Raw genomic sequence first — 26326 nt, 5'->3', positions numbered from 1 at the left:
CAACCCTACAAAGCCAATCAATCAACCCTAGCGCAGAACTGGGTGATGCTACTGGCCAATCGTGGCGGAGGAAGGGTCACACTCGTGTTCCAGTGCGTCCAATCATAGCGCATGAGCAGGGCCATGGCGCAATACGGGTGGGTTAGGGAAAAATAACGCCAGGAGGAGACTGATGCGAAAAGGAAGAGTGAGGGAAAGGACCCTAAACGATCTGCCAACACCGAGATTCCTGACAGATTTGGGGACTGTGCTGATATCCTTTTACGCACGAGTGGCAGCCCTGATTCCTTCAGTTCAGGAGGAAGAACAGCCCGCACAATGCCCCCCCTGTAACCCCCGTGGTATTATGCAGGGTGGAAGGGGGGCTGCGAGCATCTGCTTGGATCAGATCATCACAGTTCTGAAAACATCCAGCGAGAGGAGAGGTCAGTTGTGGCTTGAGACGTGTTTGTTTCTGCTGTTACATCTCATAAACGGCGCGTAAAACTGCGCGTTATTGGCCAGTAACTGCTGTGCAGCAGTCCTGCGGATCGTGGTGCTCCGCGTTGGGCCTTTTCGGCAAGATGGTTCGTGTTAGGATGTTTACAAGCTTCATTTCATGCGATCTGATTCCACTTTAAATTATTATAAACAGTGCATCTGTGTGGCCTTTCAGTGTGGCATTAATGCACCTCGTAGCACAGATCAATTCAGCCTGGGACTGTCCCAGTGGTGTGTGGTATGCATGGAGTAAACGTGGAAAACGCAAACGGTATCATACCGTAAATAATGCGTTTACGCGTGAGTGTCTTCTGACGCATCGATGTGGAGAAGATTGCCTCTGACTGTGTGTGTATTGCTGTGGAGTGGGGGGAAGCCGTGTTTGAGATGGATGGATGGATGGATGGATAGACAGACAGATATAGATGTTAAACAACATCTGCTAAGAATCACTGGCTCCAAAAATAGCACACACATATGATTTCACCCCCCTGCATGTTGCCCAGTATATATGTAGGCTTATGCATTTATCCCGAGGCAGCTAGGCCTCACTAGCACAAGCAGAGCGTAAAACATGAATGCATGTGAAAGCTGGGCCACATCCCTTATCCTTGAATTGCATCACCCTTAATCTCTTATCTGGCCAAAACAATCTAATTCCTGACCCTCGCTTGCAAATCTGTCTGTTATGTAGCGCTCCATCTCTGCGAGTATTCACTTCCTGTTCATTCACCTATGCTTACAGCACAGCATGGTGGATCCACTGGAACCCGAGGACCAGAGTAAGATCAGAGGCCCGCAGTTTGAGACCCCCACTGCGGCCTCGGAAGCCCCTTGTCTACCTGAGCAGGGTGACGATGGAGAAAAAGACGAGGCCACTGATGGGAGAGCACAAGAAGAACCCAGAGTGGAGCCTGAGCAGAGTCCTCCGGTCAGCCAGCCACAAAACAGTGAACCAGAGCATCGTAAGCTGCATCTGGACCTCTACAACTTTGACTCCCCAGCTGCAGAGGGCAGTCGCTATGTGCTCACCAGCCCTCGTTCGCTGGAGGCATGTGCGCGTTGTGGAGTCAAGCCTGTGGAACTTCTGCCTCGACCACTGTCCGATTTCGCACGTGAAGCTCCCGGCCGTAGCATGCGTGTAGCCACAGGGATGTTTGAGGTGTACGAGAGGGACAGGCATGCTAAACTCAGACAGTGCAGAGAGGAGCGAGAGAGGATCGTTCAAGAGGAGAAGAGAAGGATCCTTCAGGCAGCACACAACAACAACGGCAGCAGCAGCAGCAAATCACTGGCTTCAGAGAAGCCTCCGGATACAATCGACGCTGGATTGTCTCAGCGAAGCAGCCATGGTTCCGTTAGCTCTGGTCCCGTCCCCAAAATGCCACCTGCAAGCAGTGGCCCATCCAAAACACATATCACATCGAACCCACGTCCTGCCTCAAAAACCACGCCTCAGAGCTCAGAACAGTTGTCTAAGATGTCCCCCCCCTGTACAGGTTCACCCCCTAAATCTAGCCCACCTCAGCCTATCAAAGCTAGTCCAGCAAGTTCTGTCCCCAATGTGAGAGGGACATCTGTAAAGCAGTCCAAGTCACTCGCTACTGAGGCTGCTGGAAAAACTCAAGGATCCATACCTACAAAACACGTTCAGTCAACACCAGTGTCCAAAAAGACTTCCAGCACCACAACGAAGTCTGCAAATACCTTTCCCAGATCAACGCCAAAGCCCTCCTCCTTTCCAAGGATGCCGGCATCACTTGCACCAATCGTATCAAAATCTGCAGCTCAAAGTCCTGCCAATGGCATCACTAGTCCATTTGCTCAGCACAACGGGCACGTTATGTCCAGGTCAACAGTAAGAGAGAGAAGCCACTCTTTAGAATCCTTACAAAGAAGAAGAGAGCCGGTTAGCTCCTCTACTACTTCGACCACTACCACAGCTACGACCACATGTGCCTCTTCAGAGTCTGCATCCTCCTCTTACAGCTGGGATGGGACACGGGATTACTGGGGTAAAACCTCCAGCCCTCGTGCCCGAACCTTAGCCACCTTCAACTCTCTGATGGGCCGAAGCCTAAGCTTGGGAGATCTAAGCCACTCTCCGCAGACTATGCAGAAAGTGGAGCGTATCGTGAAGGAGGTCAAACGACGAGGTCTCAAGGCCGTGCCGGAGCGCGATCGCAAGATTGCAGCACTAATGCTGGCTAGATACCAAGAGGAAGATATCATGAGCCAGACCCGCTATGTCGCACATTTGCAGTGGGACAGTGAGCGACGGCTGGAGGAGCTGCGGCGCGAACGTGAAGAGCGAGAAAAACAGCGGGTTATGCTCCAGTGCCAGAGAGCCTGGCAATCCCAGGTTTCTACAAGACAGAGGCGACTCAGCCAGCAAGAACGGGAGGCGGCGGCGGCCAAGTTACGCCAAGTGTCGGAGAGTGAGGAGCGCTGGAGAGAGCTAGCTGAGCAGCAGGAGCGAAGCAGGCTCCAGAAGCTTCAGCAGGCCGCTCGCGAGGAGAAGCAGAAGAAAGCAGCCCAGGAGCAAAACCTCAAAACCCTGGAAGAAGAGCGAGCCGCCATGATGGAACAAGAGAAGCTGCTTCTCAAAGAGAAGCTGACCATTGCAGAACTGAAGAGGCAGGAGCGTGAGCACCAGGTCCAGGAGGAGCGCCGTGGGCTCAATCGTGCAGAGAAGAGGCGCCATGCGGCCCTCATCCAGGAGATAGCGCGTCGTGAGGCGGACGAGCGTGAGGAAGCACGCAGGGTGGTGGAGGAGAAGCTGAGCCGATCACAGGAAAACTATGAGCAGATTCAGGAGCGGAGGGGTCAGGAGTTGCGCGAGAAAGCCAAGCGCGAGGAGCAGCAGATCCAGAAAGCGAGAAAGGCAGCCGAGCGGCGTGAGAGGCAGCAGAAAGAACAGATGGAGGCGCGGGTGAAAGAGGCCGAGAAGCGGGCACAGCAGGCCGCACAGGTGGCTGAGGAGAGGGCCAGAGAGAAGGCCCAGCGTGCGGTACAAAGCAGGATGGAGAAGGAGCGTCTTCAGAGGCTGAATCGTCAGAAGGTGGAGGAAGAAGAGCATCAGAGGCGCCTTGAGCTTCTGCAGTCAATTGAGCGCAAGCTGGAGAAAAGTGAACAGATTTTCCGTGAAAAACGAGCCGTGTTAGAAAGTGCCCGGTCAGTGGCACGAGCCTCCTTCCACGTGAGGGACAGAGTGCGAGAAGAAACGAACATGCGCACTTTCGACAAGATGGTCCTGGAGGCGCAGCTAAAGGCTAGTTTGGACGAAAAGTGAGAGGCAGGCCAACCTGTTTACTAACCCCACCTACCTGCTGCTGGTAATGAGCTGCTTGAGCCTCCATTGGTAGCCTCATCTCTGAAGTAGGCCCACGCCATTGCTGGATCTCCTCAAATGTCATATCTCAAGTTATAGAATCATGATTTTTCCCAATTTGCTGGACCACTAATCATGTCTGAAATATCGTTCCCTTATTTTTATTACCTGGAGTTTGGCTTTGTGGTTGTCTGTGGATGATTTGTTTCCCGGGACATGCCTGTGTTTTTTTTTTTTTTTGTAAGTTTTTACTAGTCTGCTGATCACTTTTGTGTATTTTATGGCTTGATTTTTTTGTTAACTGTGGAACAGAAGTGAATGCAGAATGCTTCGTCAGACTGAACTGCTGGATGAAGTCCTAGAGACTTGGGTTTAAGAATCTCTGCTGACCGTATACCGTGACTTGCCTGTGTGTGTTATACAACACTGAAGTGCTGACAAAGCGGGACTTGAGTGGTGACATGGCAAAGAGTGATCTCAGCACAGTCCAGCTGCTGATGAAGCAGTGGAGCCTTGGTTCTGCATCAGGGTCCTTGAGCTTGTGCTGCCGTTCTGCATTCTGTCAAAATCAGGTATGTTCCTTTTGTCTGCTCCAGTGTTATTCAACCCATTGTATTGTGAGCCACGTTTTTTGTGTTATGTCACATCCTAAAGGGACATATTGGTGTAGTTGGTGGTAGCATTGACCTCAAATCACCATAAGTTGAACATTTGACCTCGATTACAATTAATAAATTATTATATGAGTTGCTCAGTTGGTTGGTGATTCAGTCCTCCTCCATGTTGCTTTCAGACTGGACAGACTGCCTGGATGGGCAGGGAATCATGTGACTACACACGCAGTAGTATGTTTTTAAGGGGACGGTACATGAACACACAGTGGGGAAAATATTATTGATTAATCAATTAATTTTTGGTTACTTGCCCAGCCCTAGTTGGTGGGCGGTTTTTGGTGAGTTTTGAGTAATCACTGCCATTTTATGCCATAAACACTGTCAGGGGGCCCCGGGTGGTCCAGTGGACTAAGGTGCGGTCATCATGATCAGAGGATCACTGATTCACTTCCTGGTCATGTTCCTAGCCATCAGCAGCCGAGATCCAGAGAGAGCACAATTGGGCCTGCTCTTTCTAGGGTGGGTAGATGTGGGACGCTCTCCCCCCACATTGCTTTGCTGCAGTGCTGCCCATCACTGGTGTCTGCAGGCTGGGTTGGAGCTGGGTATATAGCACTTCCCTCCAGGAGTGTTGGTTGGATGTTGCTTTGGTGCCAGTTTGGAAAATGAGATGCTTGACTACGCGTGCATCAGAGGGGGCATGTGCTAGTCCGGGCTGGTACGGGTTGGGTAATTGGTGGTCCAAATTGGGGAAAAATTGGGTAAACTTGCACTCTCATTAGCTGTAGCTAGTCGCTGCACCAATTTTCAGTCACAACACTTTTCACCATACCAGATGTAGTCTCACTGACAGGTCCAGATATTAAACCTGCTAGATATTTGACAAGGGCTTGCAAGCCATTGGCAATCATTTAGTGAGCTCCCGTATTGCGTATTTTCTATTTATTTACCCCTCTCCAAAGTTCCTCCACAATTGTGGGCAGCCAATTACCCAACACTCACTAGTACTCCCTCCCATCACATGTAATGCTCCCTACACTGGGTGCATGGTGAGGACTGACACATGCGCGACCACAACTTCTGCCACCAATGCAACGTCACCTGGCAGCCAATGCGTTTGGAGGAATGCGTAGAGTACCCAGCTCTGATGCATCAGCTAGCAGATGCCCTGAATTTCATCACACTGATGTGATGAGAGGGTGAGCCAGATTGCTCTCTGGCTCCAGCTGCAGATGGCAAGAAGCATGACCCGGGACTCGAACCAGCAATTCTTGGGTCATAGTGGCAAAGCCTTAGTCCACCGGATTACTCTGCACCCCCTTTCAGCAGTTCACATATAGCGTCCGAGCCAGCACTGAGCAAACAGCAATTTGCTTCTGACCTGAGGCTCTGAGGTCTGCAATTTCAAATAAGCAGAGCCTGTGAGCCTATAGAGCCTCATATAGCCTTGGTTTTCAGTACAGTATCAGTGATGTGTATAAATCTTGCCATTCCAGTATTTTTGTGGAGATGCACTATGCCACCCCCGGCACTAGGCCACCCTGGGCGGCTGCCCAAACTGTCGCCCCTACTTAAATCCGCTACTGCCCTCTGGTAATCTTTTGCATGCTGCACAGCAACATTAGGCTGAAAAACCTTTAATTTCTCCTTAATCATCCCATTAAGGAATAGATGGGTCTGTGCTTCTCTAGCGTGTCTTCCTTTGTTGGAGAAGTACAGGAACGTGAGCTCTGTTTTCTATTCAGAAAATCACCACCCTTCATTTTTCCCTTCAGCAACACCACTCTCATTTGTCTGAAGAGCATGAGTGTACTGTTCACCATTCGAATACAAATTGAGTTGCATTGTGTGCCCTCTACCAAAGCACAAGCTTACTGCCGTCAAATCATTGTTTTCAGGCAAATCATGCAAACAGATCAGCAGCAGATAAAAGGTGACTCTACAGTTTCCTAAATTGACTGAAAAAAGGGAGACAGAAAGGGCATGGAGAATGAACCTCACTTTTATACAGTAGTTGCCATAGCAATGTGCAATAGAGCTGGTGGCACAGGCCTTTTGATGAAATCACCAGGGATCATGGGAATGTGAGTGGGTTGCCAGTTAGGCAGGAGGGGGCGGAGTCTAAAGCAGCTCTTTCCCACTACACACAGCTGTAGCTGAAAGTGCCATCTCATCCTGGCCCATTTTTAGATGACAGGATTGGAGGAGGGCTTTGACTGATATCTGCAGAAAAGCACTGCACTATGCATTCCTGGACATGGCTACCCGTGAAATCCTTTCAAGAGCATGACCTAGCACCATGCCAGTGTCGCTTTGCTCGGTTCAGGCTTTTTTTTTTCTTTTTTTTTTAAAGCTATCCTTTAATCCTTTAAAAAACATGTATTTCTGCTCCACCAGATTTATTTTAGATAGATTAGGTACATAATCCCACTGCATGCAGACTCTGTGTTCAAAAAGTCTGCCCTTCCTGTGAATCAGTTTGAAATGAAGCACAATTTATTGTAGATACACTATATGGACATAAGTATTGGGACACCTAATCATTCATTGTTTTCTCTGAAATCAAGGGTGTTAAAAAAAGAGTTGATCCTGCTTTTGTTGGAGTAACTGTCTCTACTGTCCAGGGAAGAAGGTTTTCTAGATTTTGAAGCATTGCAGTGAGGGTTTGATTGCATTCAGCGACAAGAGCGTCAGTGAGGTCATCCTCATCCAAAACACCCCCCCCCAACTCATTCTGAAAGTAGTGGATGGAGCACCAACCATCATTCCAGAGAACACAGCTCCACAACTCAATGCTGGGGTCTTTATACCCCTCTAGGCCACACCTGCCATTAGGCAGCATGGTGCCAATAGGATTATGTTTACCTGTTCCAGAGAGTCCTATTGTAATGGCAATACTCTACAGGGACTAGGCAAGCTGTGAGTGTGTGAGTGTGTGTATTTGCACATCTGTGTCAGCAATTGGTGCAATTTAAAGTATCTTAATGCATTCATTAGAAGGGGTGTCCACAAACATTTAGACATATAGTGTTCACTGACAAGTATTGGTAAATATATGTAATTAAAATGTAGGGCAGAGAGAAGTTCTTGCTAAATATTTTTAAATATTTGAGCAAGATGAAGCAACTTACACATCGCTTATAAATGAAAATGTAAACTGGTTCCAGCACCACCTGTTTATGAACCATTAAGCAGGGTAGAGAATAGGCAGAGTTTATTGTTACAGACAGAGGGGCTAGTTGTAACAGTCACTGTAACAGCTTGTAAGCACAGTTATTAAATATATTTACATAGCACTTATCGTCTGTTTCTGATCAATCTATGGATTATTGCTTTGAGATTATGAGATTACCAAAAGCATATTCCACTTGAAGCAGTTTAACTACATTATATTTAAACCTGTGTAGTGTGTCCCACTCTCCCCTATGCATCATTTCCACATAAACAAAAAAAAACATATATTAGCACTAGGTCCTAAACCAATCCAGGGGTATTACAGCAGTATAGACGTTCTCAGAAAGTAAATAAAAGTGTTGAAGGTCTGCAGTGTGGAGCTATTTTACAGTGGAACATAAAAATAGAAAATAATATCTGAACCTTTACTTTCAGTGATGGGTCTGTATCTCTCAGCATAATATCTGAACCTTTACTTTCAGTGATGGGTCTGTATCTCTCAGCTTGTCCAGAAAAATGTGTTTTTTAGTGGTGGTGTGAAAATCAGTGTCTGAACGGTTTCTGAACACTGGTGACCCCATGCCTTATCCTATCTGTGGGCCACTGCCTACTTTAATCATAGTGTTTGTTTGAGAAAGAAAAAGAACGGTAAAGAGTTTTAGTCAGGGAAAAGTTTAATAAATGGTAAATTTAACAAAGAATAACAATAATTAAATATATATAACTATACACTGAGGAAACACATCTACAGTCTATACACTCATTAAGTGTTACATAGACTAAAAAATGAATTCAGATAAAAACACATGGGAAGAATGATGTTTTCATGAGGTATATTTGATGGACACAAACAGTTAAAATTATAATAATGCTTGTGGGGCTCCTTGCGACCTAGATGCCCACCAAATAGCTTGTATGGCTTGTTGTAAAATCCAGCCATGTCTGGATTTATCATCGGTTTGCCATCTGTTACTGTATCCTTTACTTTGGTAAAATGAACAAATTAAGAGACCAGTGTGTGGTTTGTTTTTCAGGCTACATGTTTATACAGGAGTGGAGATGATGAAGATGGCATCCATCAACTCGTCTCACAGACTGTCCCCAGAGAATGCGCTCGAATGCCTGCAATCCCGTGTTCCTCTCCCGTATAACTGGTGATTAAGCTTAAATGACTTAAATGTGACATTATATATTTTTTTGGAGTACAGTTATCAGCCATTGACATGACGAGTACTGGAAATCCCTGTTACATCTGTACATTACCATCTACCAAAGCATTTCTGAGCATTTCTGTATTTCTGTTCCAGTTTTGAGGATGGCCAACTGAAAGCAAAATAGTGGTGCTTGGTTAAAAACGTATACTGTAAAATACTTGCCATTTCATATCATGTGTTATGCTGTCGTGTTTGAAAAAATTATATTGGCAGTACAGGGTACAGTACAGCTAAAATGTGAATAGTATTTACATATCTTATATTATCTTATGCATAAAATAGAGGAAAACCAAAGGAATGATTATTAAAAGTCATTCTCCTAATGCCTGAAATTTTGTGAGGCACAATAGCTAGGGTGGGATATTCCAGCATAGTGTTTGCTGTACGATTAGCCTGACACACTGCAGTATTATTGCAGGTGTGTGTGTCAGGCGAGGTGCTATACTTTTTGGCCCAGCACCACACTTTTGCTCCTTCTGTTGCTGAAGCTCATTTAGTGTAAAACGCTTCAACACTCAAAGGAAGCAGAAGCTCTTCAGCTTTTACCAACACAGCAAAACCATGGGAGTGCACAAGCAGCAACGCACAGACTGATTTATGAATAATTACAACCAATAGTACTGTTTTTTGACAGAATACACTGTATGAATGACTGAAGGAAATAAACTCAGACCTTTTCCATGAATGGTATGATGTGTCCAGCCTTTTCTTTTCTTTTCTTTTTTTTTAAGATTACATACCACATATTATAATTTCCTATCTATAATAGTACTTGGGATGAAATATATATAGTACACAAGAGCTAATTTGTACCACATGAGGCTCATGCAGTGGTCCTCAGCCCACATCTGTATTCTGTTGCACAAAAGTCTGTACTCACCTTCGAAACATTAGCATGGTAACTAAGTGATTATATATCGACATATCCTGATGTCAGAAACTCAAGATCAGAAGTTTGTGACAGACGTCGACCCTGTCGAACAGAAACTGACCCTAGGCCCTACCTCCAGTCCACTGACCCTGGCCTGCTTCAAGATTACAGTCACACGGTGCTAAATTGGAGCCTCAGTGCAGCAGGTTTACACATGGAGTGTAGAGAACCACAAAAAAGGGATTTCACCTTTTTAAGGACCCCCTGCCTGTCAAGGCATCGTGACGTTCTTAGTCCTCAGACTGTACTGTGTTTTGGTGGGTGATGATCTTGTAGACGCGCTGTCTAAAGCAGCTGTCTGAGGTGAGACGTCGGGCAGTCTCCTTCAGGTCCTCCAGGTTGGGATCCTCGCCATGTGAGCAGACAAAAGACTTTGAGTGTTTTACTGCATGCGGAAACAAAAAGAGGACAGGAGGGAGGGGGAGCGTGTGTCAGGCCAGTGGAACGGGTTCATTTTGCTGATTAAAAGCATTACATTTAGCTCTAGATTTAATGAGGGCGCCGGAGTGGAGTGCCAGCAGCAATAGTCTATCATAATGCCAACTCAACAGCGTTCAACTGCTTTTCTAGCTGATGCAGTATAAATTGGGAACATTAAATAACATTAGAATGTCACTGTCTGAGTGTGTGTGCCTCATATGTGTGTGTAAGAAAGAGAGAGAGAATGAAAGACCCACGCCAGTGTTGCCTGGAGGCATGTCTCTGGACTCGACAGCTCTTGATGCGGCGAGCAGCAGCTTTATGCAAATACACAGCGTTCTTCATGATGGCCGGCAGCTTGGCCTCGATCTCCGCTGCGCAGATACACTCCTCGAAGAACTCTGCAAAAACAAAGTGAAACTTTTAAGCCAAATGCAATTCACAACTGAATATTAACAAGGTTAGCTTTTCAGAAAGCAGGAAGTCTCAGCATGCAGGGCTTTTGAATAGTGATATTTTTAATAGTCCTATTCATAGATGACATTAAATTAGACATATGACAACTAGTTGTCCATGTAAAAGAACTGCATGCAATACAGTGCAGAAACTTTACAACAGAAACAACTATAGAGAATACACTTTGTGGACAAGCGTATTTAGTTGGGAGGAACTGCCTCTGCTGTCCAGAAAAGACATTTCAAGCATTGCTGTGAGGATATGGCATTCAGCAATAAGAGAGTTAGTGAGGTCAGAATGTTGGATGTGCGATAACCACCACACATCTTCCCCAACTCCCCAACTCCTCCCAAAAGTTTTTGATGGAGCCCCATTATTCCAGAGAGCACAGTTCCTCCACTGCTCCACAGCTCAAAGCTTATGCCCACCCCTGTTGCCCACACCTGGTATTAGACATGGTGCCAATAGTTTCATGTTCCTCTGCTCTAGAGAGTCCTATTCTATTGGCAATAGGTCTCTACAGGGACTAGAGAAGCTGTGTGTGAGCATTTGCACAGCAATGCGTGCAACACATAGTAACTGAATGCATTCATTAGATGCAGGTTGTTGTTGGGTGTTCACAAACATTTGGACATATAGTGTGTGTGATTAATTTCTTTTATGTACTTTGCTTCATTCTGCAACTTTTTGGACACAAATTATTATTAATTATTAATATTCAAACATTAATAAGACAAAATATAGTAAATTAAGGAAATACAAAAATAATTTCTTAGAAATTAGAAATTACCTTTAAGATTAACTCTTTAAACAGCCTATGGCCCTCCAGCAGGCCAAAAGTGTTATTATAAACTTCTACTACTAAACAATAGCCTCACCAGTTTGTACAGAAGTCCCTGTAGTTACTGAATAATACGCCTTAGTGTAAAAAGACGCCCCGCTGCGTTAAGGAGTTAAGGCCTTCCCTGGAAGAATTTGGAATCTGAAGGCACAGTTTCTAATATATATATATATATATATTACACTTATAGTTATATATAATACATATTATATATAACTAATGCCCACTCTATTGTACAAACTGGCAGAACCCTTATTGTCACTTAATACAACAGCTGTTGGTGCTTACGTGCATATGTTTTGGACATGTCCTTCTGTAGGTTTTCTTCCTAACTCTTTTGGGGGAGTTTGGGGGAAATATGCCTGTAATTAAGTATGAATGGGTTTAGCTTGTCCTTCAAGGACTCTGCAGAGTCATGGTCAGTACATCAAAACTTGTTTACTTGCCTCACAGCAGCCAAAAAGGCCATTTTGAAATTGTGGTTTGAACACTCTCCTCTGGCGCACTTGTATGTCTCCCCTACTTTAATGTTGTTGTTCTATATGAATGTACAACGGATAAGAGAATCAATGCTGCTGACAGCTGTGTACTGAATAATTTCTCAGGGTTTAGGGATGTATAAAAACTCTCTCTATGTTATGGTTACTTATCCAGTTATATATGTTATTGATTTGAGGCGTCCTTTGTATATCCATTGTTTAATTATTTGTATGCATGTTTTGAATGCTTGTATAGCACTGTATTGATGTATTTTGGATTATTATTATTATTATTATGAATACTGATCCTCAAAAAAAAATCTATAAATGAAACAATGCTTATTGAGTCTCTTTGTCTCCTCCTGTCAAGTTAGTCTTCCTGTCAGCAAGAGGGAGGCACTGACAATGAAGCTGTTCAGGAATTCTGAAAGAGGCCTGATAACTTACATTATGAATATGCATGAGTTATTATCTGTCAACTCACTGCGGAGGTGGCTGACATCTCCTCTCATCTTCTCATCTCTCTCGTGGCTGCGCTCGATACAGTTCAGGCCCTGCTCCAGATCCTTTAGAGCCTCCTCAGCCATCTTCAGCTGCTGTTCCAACTCTGCGCGGGACTCCATCTCAGCCTAAAATGCACAAATGCATCACATACGTTCAAGGGTTTAGAAACCAGGAAGACAGGAGGGACACATCCCCACTCAATATTAAAAAATAACCAATAGTATGTCTGAGTTAATACCTGCAACTGGGTAAAATACATTACTTGAGGTGTTATTTTACAAAAGGATCTGGAAATGGTTCATATGACAATATTTACTGCTTTGGCTGTTCCCTCATCTCCAGAAAAGACGATACTGGAAATGTTTGTGGAGCGAAGAAGGTACAGCATAATTCTGCAGAGGCTAATCATCTAAAAATGTTTGTTTATTTATGTATTTAACAAGGTTTATTTATGTATTAAATCGTGGCATTAAATAAATGTGGTGGCTCAGTGGTTAGAGCACTGGGTTATTGATCACAGGGTTGTGGGCTCAATCCCTGCATCCACTAAGCTGCCACTGTTGAGCCCATGGGCAAGGCACTTAACCCTCTCTGATGTAGGGACTCAATCGCATGGCTGACCCAGCGCTCTCTAAGCTGGGATATGTGAACAGAACATTTTGTTGTACTGTATGACAATAAAGATATACTACATGGACGAAAGTATTGGGACACTTGCTTTTTCATTCATTGTTTCTTCTGAAATCAAGGATATTAAAAATAAGTTTAGGTAACTGTCTCTACTGTCCAGGGAAGGCTTTCTATTAAATTTTAGAGCACTGCTGTGAGGATTTGATTGCATTCAGCAACAGGAGTGTTAACGAGGTCAGGATGTTGGAAAATCACCACCCCACCTCATCCTCAACTCATCCCAAAAGTATTGGATATAGCAACATCCATCATTCCAGAGAACAATTCCACTGCTCCACAGCTCAATGCTGGGGGGGTGTATACCCCTGTGCCTGGCATTATCCATGGTGTCAATGGGTTCGTATTTTGTATTGGCAGTACTTTACTCTACAGGGACTAGACAAGCTGTCTGTGTGTGCATTTGCACATCTGTAAGCAATGGGTGTAACTTAAAATAGCTAAATGCATTCATTAGAAGGGGTGGCCATGTGTGTATACTATGCATAATGTATAACATTTAAAGGGAGAGACAATGAAGTAGAGTATGGAGGTGTTCTACAGCGAAGGATTTGTGTGTGCAGAGGGAGAGAAGGTCTATAGAAAATTTCAGACTCTATGTAACCTGATAATGCAGACCGGTAAGCTCACAGTCTAACAGAGATGCCTGTATTACTGGCAGCTGACTGCAACTTGAGAAGGAGACCAGATTTTGCCTTTGTGTGGGCTGCGGCACTATTTCAGTAACTGGGAAGCTGCAGTGATTTCTAATTGCTATAAATTGAAGTAAATTTGAAGTAAAATTGATTTAAAGTAAAATCATGTAGCAATATTACCTTAAAAACAGCTTCAGAGTCATGTTGATGCTCCATTGACTGTAATAGGGAGAACGGTGTCTCTGCCATTGCCAGAATGTTGCTATTGCGCTAATGCACAATAGAACTATGGACCTGGTAAGGCTGAACAAGACCTCTCACCAGAACTGTGTAACGCTGCAAACCCAAGTTATATTTTTTGAAAAATCCTGTAATAGTACCCTCCCGCCTCAGTCCACACATATATAGTTTTATCTAGCTCCATAATTTCATCTAGTGGTTGAACAAGGAACTGCAGCATCCTGTGACTATTAGCCTCATGCCGAGCTGCTGTAATTCCTAACTTGCAAATATGAATATGATCAGACAAGTTAGAGAAATACTGGCCAATCACATATTTGGGCATCACTTACACTTGTCAACAAATGTGCATGCACAGCTGTCCATGAGGGGGCGATCGAAGTGCAATTTGTATTTACAGCAGTGGTGTAAAAGTGAATCACACTCCGCAACTGTAGTGGGAGCCCACAAGCACAAAAGTATCAATTCTTGAAGAGCATTGCTTTAAATACTGTCTGTCACTACCTGATTCACAGGGGAAGCCAATTGGGTAGCCTGTAGTGATTTTTGGTTGGTTTTTGGGCGGTTCAGTATAGATAAGCGTATGTCAGCTAGCCAGCCAGACACCTGCTTCACCAACTGCTACAGCTATATAGACTAAAATATGGCCAAAAAGCCTATCTACCTCATTTTGAGGTAGATAAATAAACAGCCAAAGCTGGCTACCTAAAGTTATACATACAAACTCAGCGCTAGCGTTAGCCTACTAGCCAACAAGGACTCTGCACTGACCCTTCCCGATCTGCATTCCCTTGACCAATTTGCACAGCACATGCATGCTCATGCTCGGCAGGGTGCAAATCGGGTAGCAACACTGTCTATTCAGCTCATGTCCTGCCTTGCAATAGGCCAAATTATTATTATGGACTTTAATTATGAAAAAACAAATGCATCATATAACTTCTACTGTTTTGTTCTTTACACCTTTACGCCTCGAACTCACCTTCAGCTCGGCTTCAGTCTGCTGCTTGTCAGCAGTGAGCTGGCTGAGGGACTGCTGGAGGGCCCGAGCCTGAGAAGAATAAAACTCTCTCTCCTCCTGCAGCACCAGCGCCTGCTGCTCATTCTGCTTCAGCCTGCAGGGGGGGGACAGTGAGTACTAATGAACAGGCTTGGCAAACCTAGCTGCTTCACATTTTTTGATTGATTTAGCCATTGTATCAAAGTGTGTGTTAGGAGTTTCAACGTTAGTCGAGTGTGGACTGGATAAACCCCCCTTGCTGTTAAACCTCTTAGCTTTTCAGACACTGTTGTGATTTTGCTCCAAGCCAAGGTCCTCTCTGACCGCTCACTTGAATCAGATTCACATAAATAAATACCTGAGTTAGAAAAAGCAGTTTCAACATACACCAATCAGCCATAACATTATAACCACCTGCCTAATATTGTGCAGGTCCCCCTCATGCCACCAAATCAGCTCTGATCATTTAAAGCATGGACGCCACAAGACATCGTATGTCAGTATGAACTTTCTCAGTAGTTTGTTCTCAGTAGTTTGTGCTACACATATTCTGTGGGATCAGACTACATGGACAAGCCTTTGCTCAGTACATGCTGCAGTGAAGACAACGCCCATGACCTTGTCACCAGTTCACTAGCTGTCATTCCTTGGAGCACTTTTGGTAGGCACTGACCCCTGCATACCAAGAACATCCCACAAGACCTGTCTGATGTTTTGGATATGTTCTGACCCAGTTGTCTAGCCATCACAATGTGGCTCTTGTGAAAGTGGCTTAGATCCTTATGCTCACCCATTTTCCTGCTTTTAACAGGATTACCTACAAAAACTGACTGTTCCCTTGCTGCCTAATTTACCCAACCTCTGTCAGTGGTTTTAATGTTATGGCTGATCCTTGCTTGTCTGTTTGTAGGGAAAGAGTTTGAGTGATAATACCACATTTTCTGACCAAATGAACTGCAGAGACTTACAGTACATTCTCAGTGCTCTCAGTAATAAGAGCAGCACTGGGTAGACAGGGCTGCAAATAACAGCATTCAAATCACTAGAGAGTCACTAATGTAATAAATACATGAGTACTTTGCAAGGCCTGCCACACAAACTCTAAACGGTGACTGGTAATTAATCGGCCCAAGTAAAAGCATAGTGAAAAATAGCCAAAGCTCTGTTAAGTGTTATTACTGAATGGAGCTCTTGTGTAAATGGTTCATGAAAGAGAGCTTCTGCTGAAACGCGTCATGCCTGTAAGGTCATTCCTAGCCTCTAGTCAATCTACTTCCTCAGTATTGCGCCCCACTCGCTGGTGTCTGATCAATATGATTGCTTGTTTGCGAATCAATGGACATTTCCACTTAGTGGCCTCCACCCTCCATTAACACTGACAGAGCCTCGGGTCAGGTGGTGTGGTCTTCACGTGTTTGCACGTTCCTTCACACCCATTTTGCAATGAACACTCCCAAAGGCAGCAAGCATTCCCTATACCCCTTCCATGTGTTGTGCAGAAAACAGGGCTGTTCATTATGGTAAGAACTTTTGGTGTGCGCTTGAGCACTCCTACCTCTCCTCAGCCTGCTGCTTCTCCCTGAGCACGCTCCTCATCTGCTCCTCAATGTGGCGCAGGTTGCCCTGCAGCTGCTCCTCTGGTGCCTCAGGGCGTTGAGAGTTTGGAGAAGAAGCCTGAACCACAGTAACCTGCTCAGCTCCAGCCAGCCCTCGGTCTCTGAGCAGCTCCAGAGTGCGCTGCTTCTCCTTGGACAGCTCCTGACCAGAAACAAGCACAGTTCATGTTCATGCTGCACGCTTCAGTTGTCAGTGTGTGCAGTGATGACTAATCCAGTCGTCTAGACCTAAGATCTAAAAGTGTCTGGGTGGTTTCTAGCTCTGAATAAATGAAATGACATGGGTGAGACATGCGTTTATTTATGAAAAGAATAGTGATATACTCTTTAATAAACAATGTATCATGCACAGTATACAGTGGGGTCCAAAAAGTATTTAGTCAGCCACTGATTGTGCAAGTTCTCCTACTTGAAAGATGAGAGAGGTCTGTAATTCAACTATGAGAGACAAAATGAGAAAAGAAATCTAGGAAATCACATTGTAGGATTTTTTAAGAATTTATTTGTAAATTATCACTGGCTGACTAAATACTTTTTGACCCCACTGTATTGTGTATCAATAGGGCCAGTTTTTGATTTAGTGGTAGACTTGATCAATAATGATTTCTAATGGTAGTTTCACCATTAAAGCAGCATTATGTAGGTTTTTTAACCCTAAAATAACAGCTTTAAAACCATGTCGATGCTCCACTAACCTGTAACAAGGACATTGGTGCTGCCATCGTTGCTACTTTGGGTTTGGCGCGCTACTAATCAGTCTGCATCCGTGATCATTATTAAAAACTTTGAATTTGAGCTTTTGACCGCCAGAGTACTCAATAGTATATCATACACTGTTCAAAGTATAATCCTTCAGGAACATTTAGGGTTTCTTCAGTTTGAAACTGTGGTTGCTTTGAGGAACCTTCAAGGAATCGTTTTCTTCTAAAAGCCTTTTAGAAGAACAAGAGTTATCCTTAAAGGTTCCTTAAAGCAAGGAACCACAGCAAGAGGGATTTCTCCACAGTTTCAAACTGAAGAACCTTCATAAGTTCCTCAAGGAACAGTGAACTACCTGACAGATCAGAACAAGTATTATCATGATTATTAATAACAAAAAAGCTGCAGAAGTTTAAAAAAGTTTTTTTTGCACCTCAAGAGATTTCTGCAGCAACGTGGTGAGATTGTGAAGCTCCGCTTTCTCTGACTCCACTCCCTTCAGTGACTGAGCTGTGCCATCCAGATCCCTATAGACACACCACAGAGTCACATTTACAGACTGTTCTGATCACATACATTTTAATTATTTTTTTTACAAACTTGTAAACCAGTTCCATAAAAACTTCTGTTGTGAGTCATTTTATGATACAGGTGCCACTGATGGGATGCATTAAGCACCAAAAATGTGTCCAGGTGCTTTTTTAAAGCTTAAAGCTCTTATGATGGAATATATATCACAGATATGATAGAATAATATTTTTATGCATTTTGTATCAGTACATGGCCATTTTCACATGTCTGTACTGACCACCACGATATTAATGTCTAAAAAAAATAAATAAATCGCCAAATAATGTCAGACATGTGTGTCCCTGTTGACATAAGATAGATATTTATACAAAATAATTAATAATAATAAACCTTATTTTTGTAAAAAAAATAATAAAGTTGACTTAGACATACCACCCTGTCACACTAATTTGTTTTGTCTTGAAATGTCTATAATCTATATGTATATCTATAATCTATTTAAGATAAGATAAGATAAGATAATCCTTTATATGTATATCTATAATCTATATGTATATCTATAATATGCTGCTGCTTTAAATGACATCCTAAAGAGAAAGGGACGTCATCTGAGCCTTTGGAGTAGCCAGGGACAAAAAAAGCTAGTTCTGACATCCTAGTTCATTGTTTATTTGTTGCTTTTTCATATTGGACAGGGTTGGTCAACTCAACCCAACCACCCCGTCACACAAAAATACATTGAATTTTTTTCCAATGCAATTGTTTATTAAACATCTTACACTGTTAATGGAAAAAACATGATATTAAAATTCATTAGCATATGTGCTGGACCAGGAACTCTTGGGGTAAAAATTACCAACCTGCCACATACCACCCTGTCACATTCTACCGTAAATAATAAATACAAATATATATGTTATGCCTGAGGTGGGAATTTTTTTTGGTTTTTTTTGGAGGATAAGCATATCTGTCATGATGCAGTGTTTGCTCTTGCCAAACAAATTAGAAAATGTCAACATGGAAGTGGCACCTGTTTCGTAGAATGACTCTTGAATGACTTGATTTCCAAAATGACTAAACCAGCAGGGTAAACCTACAAGGATTTAACTCCATATAATCAGCATGCATGTAGTTCCACCCTGTCTTCACCCAACTCAAAGTAAAGCTCACAGTTTGATCTGCTCCTGCTCTGCTCTCAGCTCCACCACCACCTCCTCAAACTTCTGCTTCTCCTCCTCCAGCACCTGGTTCAGCCGCTCCAGCTCCTGCCACATGTGCACATACACACTCAGAAACTCATTAACACACAACATGCAAAAAAACCTTTGGGCAAATACTTCATTTGTCATACATTCATAGATGGATGCACAAGCACAAGCGTGGGTGCTCACACACATATGCATACTTCAAATCACCTTGACTTGAACCTCTCGAAGCAGAAGTGTGTTTACTAATATATGTACCTCTAAAATAATCAAGAGCTACTAACTAACCGCCTTCTGTTCTCTCTGAATGCTCAGTTCTTCAGTCTCCTCCATGAGTTTATCTGCAGAGACAGAAACAGAGTCAACAACTTTACTGCAGAGTTATTGCCTCAGCTAAATTACTGAAGTGCAATAAGCTATATAATAAGCTATACACTTCTGAACAAGGGCTCCCTCAAAAGTTTCTTTAGTAAAAGTAATGGGTCTATATAGAACTATATAGAAATGGTTCTCCTTTATGGTGGAAAAGCTCTTCTTCTTTTCCTTCCTCTACTTCGACGTCTTGTTTTTTCCTTCTTCTACTTCTACTTAAATCTTTTAGAAATGGTTCTATACTCTTAAAATGTTTTTAAGTGATGCCATAGAAGAACCACCTTTGATTAAGGACCTTTAAAGTGTCCTTCACACTAGAGCTTAAATCGGGCCCCATAAATTCAGCCCATCCCACCATGCCTCACCCCACCGTGCCCCGCCACGCCACATCCCGTCCCATCACGCCCCGTCCTGCCACGCCCTGTCATTATAGAACCCTTTGTAGTGTATGTAGTGTAGCTGCATGAGATTATACTGTATTATATACGACTGACATTACATACTTTCACCCCGGGTTTTGGTCACAGTAAGATTAAAAGTTAATGAATTGTAAAATGCTAACTGTGCAAAGCGAGTGACCAATGCTTTTTTAAGAACAGTCTAATAATCTACTCTAATAGAAGTCTCTTAGCTTCTGATGCATCCCTGAGACTCACCCAGGTACTCCTGTTTCTCTTTGGCCAGCTGCAGTCCCTGAGCCTCCAGACTCTCAATCATAGCCTCTCCCAGCTGAGCGTTCTTCCAGGTGCTGAGGATAATCAATAATGTGTTTAAAAAAAACAAACAAACAAACAAAAAAATCAATGGCTTACACATTAATGCTTTTCAACTGTACACAAACTGTCCACTTTATTAGAAACATTGTCGTACTTTGACTTCCTGGCTTTTTCAAGGGATTCACCGACATTATAGCTCCACTAGTACAGTCATATAAAAAAATAAAAAAAAAGATCCTATTAAAACCAGTCTTTTATTAAAACCAGTCTTTTTAAAATATATTTAACCATTTGGACATTTGATCCTGATTTAAACAGTACTGAGAGATATAAGTCATATAACAAAAGGTAATTTTCTTGTGATGAAAGAATTCACCTTCACATTTATTACTTCTTAAAATGTATAAAGTTAAAATCAGGAGCAGCACATCAGCAGCAGATGATTAGAAGGATTCTGGAGGAGCCTGTCTTTAAACCTCAGACATTTAGTTTGGTTTGTGCTCGATTGCTGGAGTAAGTGGTGAAGATCACCATGGCCAGATCCAAAGAGCTCTCTGAGGTTGTAGATGCAGATAAGTCTGGGAAGGGGTTTAAAAAGATCCCAATTTCACTGTCTGCTAAATCATTTTAAGAGCACAAGATGCGTAAATAAGTCTCCAACAATCCTAAAATGTCATCACTAGATCTACAGGTATAACTCTTGTCACAGTCACAGTTGATGTGAAAGTACAGCATCTACCATCAGCAAGAGGCTGCACAGTTTTGCCTTTAATGGAAGGCATGCAAGGAGGAATCTGAAACGAAACACTGATGAAGCAGTAGTGAAAATGTGCATCAGATCTATCTATCTGACTGTACACCAGCAAGATACGTATGTCTAATAAAGTGGCTAGTATGTGTGTGACAACAGATCTACAGATTATGCATGCCAAGGTTGTTCTACATTCAGCCATTTAACTACTCTGCTCCGTTCTCTCTTCACTGGCTCATTCAAAACCCTGATGCTGGCCTACAAAGCCAAGACTGGACCAGCCCCTCTGTACTTGATGGCAATGGTCAAAAGCCGAACTGTACCAAGAGCCCTTCCAGCTTCAAGTACGGCTCGGCTTGGCCCACCATCCCTTAAGATCCATGGGAGATAAGCATCCAGGCTTTTTTCTGTCCTGCACCAAAGTGGTGGAACGAACTTCCCCTGGGTGTCCGAACAGCAGAGTCACTCAATTTTCAAATGCAGACTGAAGACCCTCCTCTTCCAGCAGTACTTGGGCGAAGTGTATTTCAGAGTATTGCAGTCTCCATATTGACTTCTGTATTTAGTAGTATCTAAGCTTAGCGGTATCTTTTGGATCCTATCCCATACAAACCAGCTAAGGATATTTTCTGAGTAAGAGGATAAGAGCGTCTGCTAAATGCCTTAAACGTAAATGTGGCTGTAAATGTTCCTCACACTTTTCCAGACTCCTGCAGCATTTCCAGCCATTGGCACTGCTCAGGCTCTGACTCTGCTGCTAACACAATCTCCCCCTGTGGAGAATGAGAAAAGCAGCCATGTCAACAGCACACTTCAGAATTCCCTGACTGTTTTGGCTGATTATACTCAGTGTAGTGTAAAACAAAGTAAATCATACAGTGAAATCCTCATGGTTGATAACCATGGCAAAAGGCATGCCCTGGTCTTCCTTTGACTCAACCACACATCCACCTAAAGGGATGACTCCCTGAAAAGACAAATAAACACCATGCATTACCAAGTGAGAGACGTTCAACAGGCCGGGGAGAAGATAAGCAGACAACAGAAGAAAAACAACCCACTTCACACTTAGTGGCTCTCATTGTATGATCTGGACAAGATGTGTGTATCTGTGAGGTTTAGCACAGTCTCACTGGCTGGACTTACCTTTGGGTGGATGTTGAAGTACCTGTTAGTCTCAAAGTTTCGTTTCTCATTCTCTGCATAGTAGAGCAGGAAGCTGTCTTTAATGATGAAAAACCTGTTCAGAGAAGAATGATGGAAGACCAAATCAGCAATTGGCCCCAGGTGACATTCAACACTGTGCTGTTAAAACAAGGTCTAGAAATGAAGGCATAAGGTGTACATTATACAGTGACTTTAAGAGGAAGGTAACAACAGGTTTTCCAATTAATCGAATTTCTACAGTTTGTAGTTAGCCCAAACATGGTCAAGTCAAGTTTGGTGTTCTGAGTTTTACACTGAAGCTACAAAATGTCTTGTATAGTGTAGTGGATAACAACACTGTCTTCTAGGGTTTGATTTCCTGGTTGGGCGAATACACCACGCTACACCAGTCCTTGGGCAAGACTCCTAACTCTACACTGTCCTAGCTGTGTAACATGGTTCAAATGCAAGTCACTCTGGATAAGAATGTCACACAAAAAATAGGGTGTAAAGTTTTGTGTGGCAAAGGCCTCCAATTTTTGTTAGCTATATTAAGCTACATTAGGCTTTAGTACAGTAATAAAGGCTGCCAAACATGTCTTGGCTGATCAACTAGGTTTTGGGTAAGGGAGAAAATGTGTAAAATAGTTTGTTTGTTTGTTTGTTGTTTTTTTCATTAAAGTTTCACCCAATGTTCTTTTATTATCATTATTTTTTTATTTTTAATGTATTCATTAATTAATTTATTTATTCTTTTATTTATTTCTTACTCTTCTTCACTAGAAAAAAAAATAGCTTTTTATTTTTTACAAATCTGAAACTATTTATTTTGTTCTGCCAGGAACCGTCCCACAAATATCAAAACTGTGGAATATATGTAGTCTATCCTGTGTTTTCTTTTACATCTCTATGTATATGGCAGCCATTTTATTCCAGGCATTTTATCAAACAAGGCTGGGTAACCTGAATTTGCAGACTATGAATAGTATAGTCACCCAACAGCAATGTGAAAGACGAATGGAGAGCCTGCCAAGAAGCTATGACTGGCAGTCAAGGTCATTTCACCATAGTGATTTTTTAATGCTCTCAAAGTACAAATATTAGTACTGTGTTGTTTAAATTTCAATAATAACTTCATTACATTATAATTATTATAACCATCTGCATTATTTGAGCAGTTGTCATTTCTGCATCTTTCTAAATAGCAATATTTGTATTTGGAATTTAGGGGAAATGTTGTCCATTTGTTGTTAATGTCATGTTGTTAATTTCTCCAAACACGTTGCATATAAATAGTAAAACCAGAAAAACTGATGAATGAATGTAGGGTGGTCTCTTCATTTTTTCCAGAGCTGTATAGAGGAAACTGACACTGAAAACTGATGAAGCAAAAGTAAATAAATTGGCATTAACAGATAGGTTACTGTATCTGACTGTACAGCAGAAAGGAGGGCCTACAGGACAAGTGTTTCTAATCTACAGCTTCTACAACAAGCTTCTCTGCAGCATCTCCAGCCATCAGCTCTGCTCAGACTCTGACTCTAAATACAATTCAATAGATATCTGAGTGACATTTCTCAATTTCTAGAACCGTTGTTGACTTTACAGAAGAACCCTGTAGAATCCATTTAAAGCTTGTAATAAAATGGTGAGTTTACGTTCTAGTGAGGGAGGGGGAATTCATTCAAATAGTAACAGGTTTATCATTATAATGAAGAGAAAGAGAAATGCAGTATGTTATATCCATGCCATAGGTAAAAGTTTGGGCATCCTCAAGCAAATTACTCAAATTACATATTAAAATCAAGCAAAAAATGACCAAATGAAGCAAAAAGTTGGTTCTGCAGGGATGATAAAGTACCAATTTACAAAGTAAATAATCATTCGCTTTCATATGAATCTTTCCGTTCCTTGTACAGTACATTAACTCATTGGCTTAGCTATAGAACGTCCTAATGGATCTTTTTTTTGAAGCTCAGCACATTACATTTAAGGCACCCAGGTCAATACGGCTGTAATGCATTTTCTGTTCTCCACCGCAGTGCACTTTAAATGCCACTAAATGCAGCTCATGGAAGACATTCAGTAACTTTGCTTTCCTCATCATTTCATCAGTATTTCATCAGTATTTCATTTTCTTACGCAGTTCTAATATTCACTCAAACTCTCAACCATTCAATTTCAAAGTGAACCCCATTTACATCCCGTTCAGACACATCAGACACGTATCAAAATCTATAAAAATGATGAATCAGTGTCATTAATAAAAAAGCCCTACTTCTCAACGGAGAAGCCGACAAAAGGCAATCTGCTCTGCACATCGAGCTCGCCAGACTCTCAATAACTCCTCATTTTAATACAACAAACCCCTTGTCTTGTATGCAGTGAGTGCCATATCGTACCTTCGAGACCACTTGGCAGAGGGTCTTCCAAAAGGTCTTTTCCACAGCACCCCATGCAGCTGCACCTTAGTGCTGATGTCCAGGACGTCCGAGTCAGCCTGCTCCATGGAGGTCCAGGGGTAAAATAAAGAGGGCTTGGACGAGGAAAACATGGCAGACACTGTTAAAAAGAGAGGGGGGAGGTGGATGGTTAAAAATAGAGGAATTCACTCTAAAGCAAATAAACACAAGCCCCAAAGCCAGCGGGAAAAACTTCCAATAATTCAGTGAGGTGGAATGATGCGTTTGCCAATAGTGGAATCAGCTGGCATCGGATAACGTGAACATAAGAGCAGGGATGAGTGGAGGGATGAAAGAGGCGGGGAGAGAGAATGTGAGAGAGTGAGAGAGAGAGAGAGAGAGAGAGAGAGAGAGAGAGAGAGAGAGAGAGAGAGAGAGAGAGAGAGACTGAGAGAGACTGAGATGAGTTTCTAAATCCGAGGAATGGTCAATAGACGTGTCATATGTAAAGCTGTTACTCGGATTACACCACACTTCCAACAGTCGCATCACTTTAAGCACCGGGTGGTGGAGATCCCAGCCTGCAGCCAAAACAGCCACACTTATATAAAAGAGCAATCCGTTCACTTTCACAGCGCATTAATCTGCTTTACGGCCTTCCTCCGTGTCAGGTTGACAGGCATGTTCCGGTCTGCTTGTTTTTCACGGATGTACTTTAAGGACAGAAAGGCATGACATTAATCCTTGTTTACAGCTTTTAACATCACAAATGCCAATCAAATGTTCACACCCAATGTAAGACACACATGCTAGATGTTTAGGCCACTCATTCATCAGGGATTAAGACCTCTGGGACTGTGCATTCAGTGGATTTGTGCTGAGTAACATTAAAAGTGGTTCCTGGGAAAATGGAAATGCTGTCACTGTCCACTTTATCTGAAACAGCTACCTTGTTTTTCACTCACAGGCCACTTCACAAAGTCTGCTATATGCTGTAGGTGTACAAATACAGACGGTAGTCCATCTGTTTCTCTACAGTTTGTCAGCCGTCCATAATGCACTGGCCACTTTACGACCACAGGAACGCTCTTGATGGGATATTCTATTTATTACAGCAATAATCACAGCACTGTGACCAATTATTACAGCAATAATCACAGCACTGTAATCAATTATTATAGCAATAATCACAATGCTGTAATCAATTATTATAGCAATAATCACAATGCTGTAATCAATTATTACAGCAATAATCACAGCACTGTAATCAATTATTACAGTAATAATCACTGCACTGTAATCAATTATTACAGCAATAATCACTGCACTGTGACCAATTATTACAGCAATAATCACTGCACTGTAATCAATTATTACAGCAATAATCACTGCACTGTGACCAATTATTACAGCAATAATCACTGCACTGTAATCAATTATTACAGCAATAATCACAGCACTGTAATCAATTATTACAGCAATAATCATGGCACTGTGATCAATTACAGTAATAATCACAGTACTGTAACCAATTATTATACCAATAATCACAGCAATGTGATTACCTTTTACAGCCGTAATCACAATACTGTAACCAATTTGTACAGCAAAAATCACAACACTGTAATATATTATTACAGCAATAATCACAGCACTGTAATTAATTATTACAACAATAATCACTGCACTGTGACCAATTATTGTAGCAATAATCACAGCACTATAATCAATTATTACAGCAATAATCACAGCACTGTAATCAATTATTACAGCAATAATCACAATGCTGTAATCAATTATTACAGCAATAATCACAGCACTGTAATCAATTATTACAGTAATAATCACTGCACTGTAATCAATTATTACAGCAATAATCACT

The 26326-nt window shown here is 42.5% G+C and overlaps 2 protein-coding genes across 2 annotated transcripts; one reads left to right on the top strand and one right to left on the bottom strand.

Moving 5' to 3' along the window:
- Positions 1-155: 155 nt before the first annotated feature.
- Positions 156-9503, top strand: ccdc177 (coiled-coil domain containing 177). The gene is made up of 3 exons (XM_072689122.1): positions 156-425; positions 1226-4383; positions 8634-9503. The coding sequence occupies exon 2, from the start codon at positions 1232-1234 to the stop codon at positions 3770-3772; it is 2541 nt and encodes an 846-aa protein (XP_072545223.1). The 5' UTR covers positions 156-425; positions 1226-1231; the 3' UTR covers positions 3773-4383; positions 8634-9503.
- On the bottom strand, positions 8268-25225 carry plekhd1 (pleckstrin homology domain containing, family D (with coiled-coil domains) member 1). Its single transcript, XM_072689123.1, has 14 exons — positions 24445-25225; positions 22043-22136; positions 21774-21863; positions 21593-21669; positions 20086-20177; positions 19346-19398; positions 19023-19117; positions 17755-17848; positions 16562-16764; positions 14989-15121; positions 12425-12569; positions 10422-10565; positions 9934-10129; positions 8268-8750 (listed from the first exon to the last, which is right to left on the bottom strand). Exons 1-13 carry the CDS (start codon positions 24594-24596, stop codon positions 9975-9977), a joined length of 1527 nt encoding a protein of 508 aa, XP_072545224.1. The 5' UTR covers positions 24597-25225; the 3' UTR covers positions 8268-8750; positions 9934-9974.
- Positions 25226-26326: the final 1101 nt, after the last annotated feature.

Source organism: Salminus brasiliensis, chromosome 10 (genome assembly GCF_030463535.1).
Source record: "Salminus brasiliensis chromosome 10, fSalBra1.hap2, whole genome shotgun sequence".
Classification (NCBI taxonomy): domain Eukaryota; kingdom Metazoa; phylum Chordata; class Actinopteri; order Characiformes; family Bryconidae; genus Salminus; species Salminus brasiliensis.
This window is presented reverse-complemented; position numbering and strand designations above follow the sequence as displayed.